The 11,041-nt window shown below is 43.8% G+C and overlaps 1 protein-coding gene and 1 pseudogene across 3 annotated transcripts in view; one reads left to right on the forward strand and one right to left on the reverse strand.

Annotated features, from left to right (window-relative positions):
• The window catches only part of LOC105296080 (serine/threonine-protein phosphatase 4 regulatory subunit 1-like), a 72,837-nt gene that overhangs the window by 39,716 nt on the left and 22,080 nt on the right, over positions 1-11,041 (reverse strand). For all 3 annotated transcript variants that reach the window (XM_011366016.2, XM_023534100.1, XM_023534101.1), the window contains 2 exons: positions 5,209-5,315; positions 3,818-3,960 (listed from right to left, as the gene is read on the reverse strand). In XM_011366016.2, coding sequence (XP_011364318.1) covers positions 3,818-3,960; positions 5,209-5,315 — 250 coding nt within the window. The remainder of the gene's footprint in view (positions 1-3,817; positions 3,961-5,208; positions 5,316-11,041) is intronic.
• LOC111743683 lies at positions 9,447-9,565 on the forward strand (annotated as a pseudogene).

Consider the following 11,041-nt stretch of genomic DNA (forward strand, 5'->3'; position numbering starts at 1 on the left):
TCTCACGTGCAAAAACATCTGCATCCTTGCGGAAGTAAGGGTCCTTACTCAAAAGGGACTTCGGGCACCCCCAGTGGCCCGAAGGCCAGTAGGTATCTGGAAGCGCCAGCGTCTGTGACAGGGGGCATTTGGAGGGAACAAGATCAGCATCAGCAAAACAAAAGGGACTGAGTAGATGCCTGTGGCATCGATGGCAGCGTGAGGACAAGCAGCCCGCGCGGAGCCTGGGCTGCGACATATGACGTCACCGTATTTCTGTGTTTAAAGATGACAGGGATGGAGAAGAGGGGGTGCACCCGAGGGGCTGTGGGTTTACGATGGAAATGGAGACACGCCCGCCAAGCTGGGCGACCAGGAGTGGAGGCAGCGGTGGGTGGGCAGAGCCAGGGGGCGGAAGTACAGTCAAAAGGACGAGAAATGGAGGGTGATGACGCGTGGGAGGAGAGAGGGAGCAGCTGAGGAAGAACAGGAAGGCGGGAGGACCGTGGCAGTCGGGGCCAGAGCCCTCCAGGGCAGGAAGGCTCAGGGCGCAGGGACAGCGGAGTCCACCTGTGAGACTCCAGAAGACAGGCAGTTCCCGAGACCGCAGCGGGGAAGAGTGACTGCAGGTGTGGGGCAGGGGCGGCCGTCACGGTGCAGAAGTGGCTGGGCTGGCAGCAGGAGGGCCTGTGCCGGGCCACGGCCACCGCTCCAGCAAATAGGCTGGGTGTCAGGCACCGTGCTGGGGCATGGGGTCCAAGCCACGCTCCCTGCAGCCACCCTCTGGAATCGAATACATGGTAATGACACATGACAAAGGTTAAGGAAGTGTCAAATCCCCTGACCCAATGTAATCTCATTTTCAAGACTGTATCCAAAGGAAAAAACGAAGCCCGCAGAAGAATGACACGGCACCCTCCACGACGCTCTCTCTCCGCGTCGAACAAGCTGGAAGAGGTCCGCGCACTCAGCAAAGTTAAAACCACGGAGATCGAGATGCGCGGTGTCGACACGTGGGGAGCTTTCCGGGCAAACCCTCCTCACCCCAGCACGGAGCACCGCACGTGCTCCTGTGAGTGCGCAGACCCGTCGCAATCAACGAACGAACGGAAGAAACCGCCTCACATTAGGACCGTTCCCACGTGGGGCAAAGTGTAAGCACCTAGAGAAGAAAGTGCAGAAAGTGTTAAGAGAATAGAAATGGGATGATTTTTTCCCCTATTTGAAAACGATATTTAATCCTGTCGCACCGTTTAACAGTCAAAAGGGAGCATTTGCTCTTCTAGAAATGCTTAGATCAAGGAAGAAATACATGCCAAAAATGCAGAATTTCTTGAAAATAACGACGATGAAAACTTGGCATAGCTTAAAAAATTACAAATACATTTAGCCTTTGTAGAAATCCACCCCCCAAATAACTGACACAGAAATAATGCAAGGCTATTTGCTGCAACAATTTTAAACTGGCAAAAAAGTAGAGATAACTCAAATGTCTAATGATACGCTATGCCACATGTGCCCTGTGAGCACACTGCCAGAAAAAAGGAACGGGGACGTTTTCCCTAGCTGGCTAAGGACCGATGATCTCCAGGATCACCTAGACAGCAGGAGAAGCAAGGGACAGAACACCAGGAAGAGCAGCCACCTTGCACATGAGAAAGGAACCACAGGGTGCAGAATACAAGGACACATGCACACTTGCTCAGAGTTATCTGTGTGTGTTTTTTTAAAGAAAAGAAAAAACAAAACCTAATAAAAATGGTTTATTAGGGTAGCCCTCAAAACCTATAGGGGAGGGAGAGACAGGTGAGAGGGATAGGGATGCAAGTCCGATTTCTCTGAATGTACTTTGTTTTGCAGTTCGCCTATGGAATCACGTAAAAACATTTTAAATAATTATACATCTAAATTAAATCAAAAAGTAAAAGCTAAAGTAATTCCTAAAAATAAAAAATAAATGAAAACAAATGAGCTTAATCGCGTATCAATGTGTCAGCTTAACCACAAAGAGAAGGGTTAATGCAAGTGACTTGAAAACGCAGAAACGTCGGCATGACTATGCATCTCCGGGGGAGAGGGCCCAAAACAAACCAAACTGTGAAGAACGCTTAGACTATACTCAGTAATCCTACCGTGTTGTTAGTAATTTTTATTTTTATTTTGGATGCACACACGCTCGCACACGTGCGTGTTAATGCTATAAGAAGCGAGGTTTGTACTGTGTAAATATATAGATACACAAACTAAATAAGTAAAAGCCCTACAGCCCTAAATTTGAGTTGGAAATATCAATACGCACTCATGAGGAATTTTTACTTTTTTAAGAAAATAAATTGCTCTGTCACTAGAAGAATGACTAATCTCGTAGCGATGAACACGCCCAGTACCCACACTCTGGTTTCCTATCACCGTCTCCCCTTTGAAGGAACCAGGGCTCCTTGGAGCGATGGCCAGTTCCGGGCAGAGAAGAGCTATCGAAGTCCACGTGGTCACAGCACAGAGACTCAGGAGGCGACCTGAGGGCTCACACTGCTCAAAGCCAAGACAATTCAATCATCAAAAATAATGACTACGATGGATGAAAACCCTTAATATGTTAAACTTCACAAGTTCATACTAATTTTCGAAATAAATAAATTCTGAAAACCTAATTGGTCACCTCTGTAGATTGTGAGGACACCAATTAATTATTCTAGAAACTGGTGAATAAAGGTGGCAGGGAGCATTTATCCTGTCATCCCTAGATAAACAGGTTTCAGGGTTACCAACAGCTGAGAGGGAAGCTCTTCACAGAATCGCAGCTATTGAAGTAGGAAGGAACAATGGAATTAATGCATCACAATTTTGGAGCCTCTAACGAAATCCTGAATCTAGGCAAAGATCACCAATGGTTGCTACTATCTTGATGGAGAACTTCATAAAGAACAGACAAAGTTGACAAAACCTGAACCTGGTAACCATGCTGCTCTTTGCTTGCTGATCTGATGCAGCAGAAAAACACAGAAGTCCAGCACCTAGAACATATACTCACTATGCTATACAAAAAATCTGAGTCTAATAGAGCCTCTAAATTAACCGCCAGTTTGTAGGAAATACCGAAAACAGAGAGCATCTCAAACAACACTACAGGGATGCAATTGGCCAGATCCCAAATGTGGGAAATCCGACAGCACTGATAGCTAGTTTTCTCAACAAATAAAAGCAGGGGGCAAAGGGAGGGAGAACTTTATAAATTAAGAGATAATAATTTAAAAATTAAATCCTTACAAATGCAATGTGTGGACCTCGTATGTAATCTGATTTGAACAGACTATCTGGAAAAAAACAGATTTATGAAAAAACTGGGCAAATTTGAACAACGACTAGATATTAGATGACATTAAGGAACTACTGATAATTTTTACACTTGTGATAATGGTACTGTCATTATGTTTTTTAAAGTGTCTGTATTTCTTAAGAGTGCAATACTGAAGCATTCACAGTTGAAATGATACAGTATCTGGGAAACGCCTTTATCTGGGTTGAATTTATCTCAGTAAGAAAAATGAAAAAAAGATTGGTCAAATGAGAGTTGAAGCTGAGTGAAGAGTATATAGACGTTCACTTTAATATTCTCTCTACTGCTGTCTGTGTCTGAAAATTTCCATAATAAAAAGTTTTAAAAAAATCGTCTCATGATAATTAGAATGAGTATCTTCCTACATGAGGAACTGGGCACGAATAGACCTGGTGATCTTGAGGCACTTAAATCTAAAAAGCTTATTCTGAATTATGAATACCGGTTACATAAGACTAAAGAAGATTTGCTACAGACACCTTAAGGTTAGCACTTTCACACCTGATCGTTTGGATCTGTGAGGTACCTCACCACAACTGGGATGAGATATTCGGAGAGCACCAGTGGAAAATTTGATCTATTTTCTTGTAAAAAAATGGCAATAGGAGGAATCTGTTCCATCAGCTCAGTCCGCACTGTGGGCTCTGCAGCAATAAAAAGCAAAAAAAAAAAAAAAAAGAATTATATAAGAATAAGCCAGGCATCTGATATAGGATATACTAATAGTTTCTAGCTTTTCTTACTAAAATACTTCATCGAAAAAATTAGACAAATGCAGTTTAAAAATCATTTCCCATTTAGAGTATTTATGCTACAGACAGGCTTAAAAAGCTAATAAGCCCTACGGCAATATGAAAACATAAAATGAAGAGAGAATGATGACTCTATTATAACAAGCCACATATAAACCAAGGACGGAGCAAGAAGTCCGCACGCTGGGCCCGCGTCCAAAAGCCATTACGACTAATGGCATATGTGCCAGACCTATGGGCTGTGCTTATTTAAATTCCAGCCAGTACACATTGTGAGTAATTCTTTCATAAATGCACTCCCCCACAATGCACGCGTCCCAAGTATTTCTAAGGCGAAGCATTAAACAAGAGTGGCTCTAGTGCCAATACACCGCATTAAATCTAACGCAAATACGAAATTGCTTCGGCACTGTACACAGTGACTCATTTATAAAGAGAAATCTATTTAAGGACTCGAAACATCGCTTGGGCCTTTTTAAAAGCATCGTGTCATAGTCTTATGAATACTTTAAACTAATGCAGGAGCAATATGGAAGGCTTATTTTTCCATTTTCAGTTAAAATGATCAAAATCTAAAGCAAGCCTAAGATTTCGGAAACTTTCTGAAGCTGTTTGCCCATTATTATGAATATAAGGGGCTCAGGGCGTCTGCACTGGCAACCCCACCGCTGGCTCATCTGACTCCACCTGACCATGGGGCAGGGCTGGGGGAGGTGGCTTAGTGTCTCAGTCCCGCAAACAGGACGGCAGGACAGCAAAGGTGGACAGGGGGAAAGAGAAAGAAAAATCAAGATTAGTCCACGGAGATCAAAGGGAAGCTACCGACTGGGACTGTGCGAACCCCAAGGACTTCTGATTTGGTGTTTCTTAGCAACCAGTGGTCTGGCAGAACTCATAAAATACAAAAGGCCTAACTGCCAGGGCAATGAGCGCTCGCAGGCAGTAGTCATTTTAATTTTCTAAAAAGAAGGATAATTTGATGCCAAGCAAGGCACCCATTCTTCATGACAAAATCCATTCGTGGTTGGACACTGCTTAACACTTATCGATGGATAAAGTTTTTGTCTTAGCTCATTGCGCACAGACGACTTCTTGGAGACGCACGAGCGAGAAGTAACAGCACACAGTCCTGGCACGCACCTGCGTCCTCGGACAGCCGGATCGCCATCGCCATGACCGTTAAGAAGTCGCCTTCGTCGTTACTGAAGTCCCGGAAGATATCGAGCAGCCCTCTGGCGATGACCTGACTGGAGAGACAGGAGACGACACACAGTTACGGAGCAGCACTGACCACGGGGACGCGGGCCACGGGCAGGTGACGTACCCAGGGAACAAGGGGAAGTCAGCGGCCCCCATCCCGAGGGAGGTGAGCGTGTCCAGAAACAGCCAACGCGGGTCAACATCCTACAGGGACAGGGCTGCCTCCCCCAGTCCGGAGGTCACTGGAGGTCAAAACCATCTACTGGGATAAGGGAAAATCTTTTCTCCTTCTCTGACTGATTCTCAGGCCTACACAGACTTGAGAGAGAGGTCCTACGACAGTGGGAGGGAATTAAGTGACAAATAAATGCAGAAGGAAAAGGCCCAAAGAGGGATCGATGGCCATCTCAATCTCGATGGCCATCTCAATCTCGATGGCCTCTGCCCACTAGGTGCCAGCAGCAAGCCCTGGCTGCCCCCCACCCCATGATGGGACAACAAAAAATGTCTCCAGACACTGCCAGATGTCCACTGGAGACCAAACGTCCCCTGGTTGAGAAACACCACAGTAGAGGACTTGGGCACAAGCTATAAATATGGAACGATCTGTACCGTATCTGCAGTTGTTCTGTAAATCTAACATCATTTCAAAATAAAGCTTAAAGACAGAACAAAACACAGAGATTTTCTTAAAAAGCCACAGTGAGGTAACACTAAACCCAGAAAGGAAAAAAATTACATCAAGAGTACCTAGTGCTGGCAAAAATATAAAGCGACAGGAATGTCTGTGCCAAACAGCCAAGGTGATGTAGAAAACAATTTAACAATTTCTCAAAAAGTTAAATGTACACTTATCATTCAACCCAACAATTCCCTCTTGGGTATTTACCCAAATGACATAAAAAAGCATGTTTACACAGACTTGTACGCAAATGTTCATATCAGCATTATTGGTAATAGTCACAAAATGGAAAAATCCCAATGTGCGTTCACTGGGGAGTCGGTGTACGTGTAAAATACAGGCCATCTATACAAGGGAATACGACTCAGCAACAAAATGTGGAACAACAGCCACAGATTTCCAACGCGTAAGTAAAAGCGCCCAGACAGAAGAAGACCATACACCATACGATTTCATTTATATGAATTCCAAAAAAGGCAAAATGTTAGCATCGAAAGACCTATCAGTGGTTTGCCTGCCCCCACAGCAGTGAGGGAGGGGAGGGCTGACTACAAAGGGGCAAACGAGGGGGTGATGGAAATGCTCAGACTTGAGGACGGTGACAGCCGCATGACTTACACACTCATCCAGACGCAGGTCCCTGGACGCTTTAAAGGGGGTGAATTTTACTGCATGAAAAATATGCCTCGATAAAGCTGTTTTATTTTTTCTGTTTTTTTTTTTTCAATTACAGTTGACATCCAGTATTACTTTATATTAGTTTCAGGTGTACAGCATAGATACATGCACCCCTATGTTCACTGCAGTATTATTTACAATAGCCAAGATATGGAAGCCACCTAAGTGCCTACCAACACACAACTGGATAACGAAGATGTGGTACATATATACAATGGAATATTACTTGGCCATAAAAATGCTATCTACCATTTATGATGACATGGATGGATCTAGGGGGTATTATGCTAAGTGAAGTAAGTCAGACAGACAAAGACAAATACCGTAGGATTTCACTTATATGTGGAATCTAAAGAGCAATATAAATGAACACAGAAACGGACTCATAGATACTGAGAACAAACCGACGCTTGCTAGATGGGAGGGGGAGGGGAGGCCGGGTGAAAAAGGGGAAGGGATTAAGAAGTGCACCTTGGTAATTACAAAACAGTCACGGGGATGTAAAGCGCAGCACAGGGAATACAGTCGATAATACTGTCATAACCATGCGTGGTGCCAGGTGGGTAGTAGACTTAATTATGTAAACGTCTAACCACTGTGCTGTATATCGATAAAGCGGTTTTAAACAAAGATACTGATGAAGGGAAAACTCCATGTGAGAAGGAGTGGCGTATGGTGGCCTGTGTGAGAACAGGGAGCAGCACCCCAGCAACTGGAAAGGAACCCCTACCTGCCTCTGCCCCCAAGTACCTGACAGTGCAGGAGCGACACATGTCATTTCTGGCCATGCTTCTGGAGAATCGGCTCAGGTCAAAAACCCACCCTGATTTGCAGGAAAAGAAGATGAGAAATGTGAAATCAAAGAGGCAGTCTTTTGGCCCAGAATGCTACAGGAAGAAATCCATCAACTCGAGTCCGACCGTAGAGAGACTTACACGCCCCCTGGGATGGAAGGTCGCGATCTGGCAGCCAGGAGGTTTGGGAAAGTCGAAGCAGACACTGTAAAGTCGCTGATTACGTTTCACTGGGCCACGTTCACATCAGCTTCCCCTGGGAAATCAAGAAACTAAGACCCTCAATCCACTTCAAGGGTCACATAGAGTGGGTAGACAGAGCTGCATCCAGACTGGAGCAGTCACAAGGGACCTGCCCTCTGAAGGACAGACAGCGAGGAAAGGAGGGAGAGCCAGCCAGGAAGCAGGGACGAATCCTCTGCAGCGAATACAGACGACAGAGACTCACACAAACTGGAGCGTTGGCACCAACTCTTAGGAAAACCCAGAGTCTCTGCTGGAGTGACCTGGGGAGGTCAGAGAGAGGAGCAGGGGCCAGAAGCGTCAGCCTCAGTGCTGCCCACTGTCAGCTATGCCAACGGCAAGGAGAGAGGGCGACCGTGGTGCCTCAGGCAAGGGTTATGATGAGCCGATGAGGTCACGCACGGGGAGCTCAGGGCATGGTACGTGGCACACCGCAAGCCCTCCAGCGTGTTGGCCTATGTACGTATCATACATAATATAAGCAAAGAGCTGCAATCAAAACGCCTGTCAATGCATCATGTCACATCTACACTCTGGCGCACTATGTGACCATTTTCAAAGGTGCCTGTAAGGAAAATGCCCATGATACGTTACATGAAAAAACAAGATGAAGAATTTTACACACAGTATGAGCCCTTTTCTTAACACAAGTTATGTTTACGAATATGTGTGCAATACACGTACTCACATAAACACATACAAACACTCATTCAAGGAGAAGCCTGGAAAGATATAAACTGAACTGTTCACAATCGTCACTTAAGACTGTAGTGGGGTGGGGGGGAACGACCCTCACTACTTAACGCCTAAAATTGCTCAATGTTTCAACAAGCAAGTATTATTTTTGTATTTTTTAAAATACAAAGAAAAAAGGTAGCTCAACTCTACAGGGCCTCGTTCCCCGGACACACAGCCATGGAAGCAGCCCTCCTGTCTCTGCTCCTTCTCTCCCTCAGCCACGCACGCAGCTACAGCCATGGGTTCAGCCCAGGAGGCTCTCGACTCGGGGCAAGAAGCTTGGGGTTCCAGGCCCAGCCCCGAAGGAGCCCCAGTCAGGGCTGACTGCAAGAGCAGCAGGGGCCAGGGAGACGAGGGGTGAGGGCATCGGCCGGATGGCGCACCTCACACCAGCACTCGGCAGAGGGCGAGAACGTGCTGATGGTCCTCTGGAAGGGCGGGGCAGGCTCGCATGGTTAAGGAGCTCGGGAACTCTATTCTGAACTTTTCTGTAAACCTAAAATTGCTCACAAAAATCAAGTGTTAATTAGAGAAAAAAAGAAAGTGAAATAAAGAGTTTTTCAGACAAACGAAAGCTGTGGGAATTCACTGACAGCAGCCTTGTACTGCCAAGCATTGTTAACGGAAGTTCTCGAGGCAGAAGGCCACCTGATGGAAATGAACATTTTACAAAAAGAAAGAAAAAGCACGAGAATGGTAAAGATAATGGCAAAAAGGGGTTTTCTCATTTTAATTGCCTTCAAAGATAGCTGACTACCTGAAGTAAATAGAGTAACAAAGTATTGTAGAGTTTGTAAGGTGTAGAAGGAAAATGCAGGAAAACAGTAGCGCAGAAGACAGGCAGAGGAAACGGAGGGGCGCATCTTTCGCCACGTGCAAAGCGGGTGCAAAGCAGCATGATTTTATCTGAACGTACGTTGCGATGAGTTAAAAAAGTTTATTATAACCTCTAGAATAACCAGTAATAATTTTGTAAAAGAGGTATGACTAATAAGCCAATAGTGGAGATAAACTGGAATTGTTTTTAAAAATTAGTTTTTCTTGTCTACAGCCACGCCACCCTGAACAAGCCCGATCCCGTCGGATCTTGGAAGCTAAGCAGGATCGGGCTTGGTTAGTACTTGGATGGGAGACCACCTAAGAAGACCAGGAGCTGTAGGCATAAAAAATAAAAAAAATAACGGATCGTAAGCTGACAAGGTCCTTGCAATCTGTGAAGTCAACCAAGGGTTGCCTCGCCTAAAATATAAATTCAAAAAAAAAAAATCAGTTTTTCTTAAAAAGGCAGGAAAAGAGGAAAAACGTGAAAAGAGTTGAGACAAATAGAAAACAAACAGCAAGATGGTAGATTTATATGGAAACATATAAATAGTAACATCAAAGGTAAATGATCTAAGCATTCAAATCAAAAGGCAGAGATTGTTAAAACGGATTAAAAAAAAAGTTAAGAGCCAACTACGTGTCTTCTACAATAACCACACTTCAAATATAAGACATAGATAGGTTGAAAATAAATGGATAGAAATATACCACGCAAACACTAAAGCTGGAATGGATATATTGATATCAGACACAGTAAGCTTCAGAAAAAGGACTATTACTAGCAAGAAAGAAGGACGTTACACAGTGATAAAGAAATGAATTTATTTAAGAAAACAGAACAATACTAGATGTGTATGCACACAAGAATAGAGCTTCAAAGTACACAAAATAAAAACTGTAAGAACTGAAAGAAAAATAGATAAACCATAATCATAGTTGCAGATTGCAACGCTCCTCTCAGTTAACTGACAGAATATAGACGACCTGAACAATGTTTTCAACCGATCTGACCTAACTGACGTTTATAAGACACTCTACCCAAAAACACTGGGATTCGTACTCTTTTCAAGTGCACACGGAACATTCACCAAGTTAGAACAGATTCTGAGCCCTAAAACAAATCCCATCAAATTGTAAAAGGAGAAATAATACGAAGTATGTTCTCTGACAAAAAAAGACAAACTGAGAATCAAATAACAGAAAGATACCTGGAAAATCCTCGAATATTTGGAAATTAAACAACACACTCCTAAATAACTCACTGGTCAAAGGAAAAATCATTATGAATGTCAAAAATACTTTATACGGAAACGTGATGCAAGAATGACACATCGGAACTTGATGCAACTAATCTGATCCTTAAGTACTCATAGTACTCAACAGCAATCTTACAACGTAAAATGCAGATGTTACAAAAGAAACGTTCAAAAAATAGTTAAACATCCCTCACAAGAAAAAAAAAAGAACAATTAAATCCCCCGCCCCCGAAAGATCCAAGGAAGAAAATAATGCAGTTTAGAGCAGAAATTACTGAACCAGAAAATAAACATGCAGTAGAAAATATCAAAGCCAAAACTTGACTCTTTGAAATAACTAATGAAATTGATAATCTTCTGGAAAGAATTATCTAGGAGAAAATAAAAGGCAACGATAACCAATAACGGGATGGAAAATGGGGCCATACTACAGATTTCCCAGATAATCAAAGAAAATTATCATTTTCCAACACACAACGAAGTAACAGATCTAAGCGATGATTACCTGTGACCACTGAGATCGCGAGATCAAGACCGGTGAGGAATTTTATAACGAAGGC

This window comes from Pteropus vampyrus, unplaced genomic scaffold (genome assembly GCF_000151845.1).
Source record: "Pteropus vampyrus isolate Shadow unplaced genomic scaffold, Pvam_2.0 Scaffold118, whole genome shotgun sequence".
Classification (NCBI taxonomy): domain Eukaryota; kingdom Metazoa; phylum Chordata; class Mammalia; order Chiroptera; family Pteropodidae; genus Pteropus; species Pteropus vampyrus.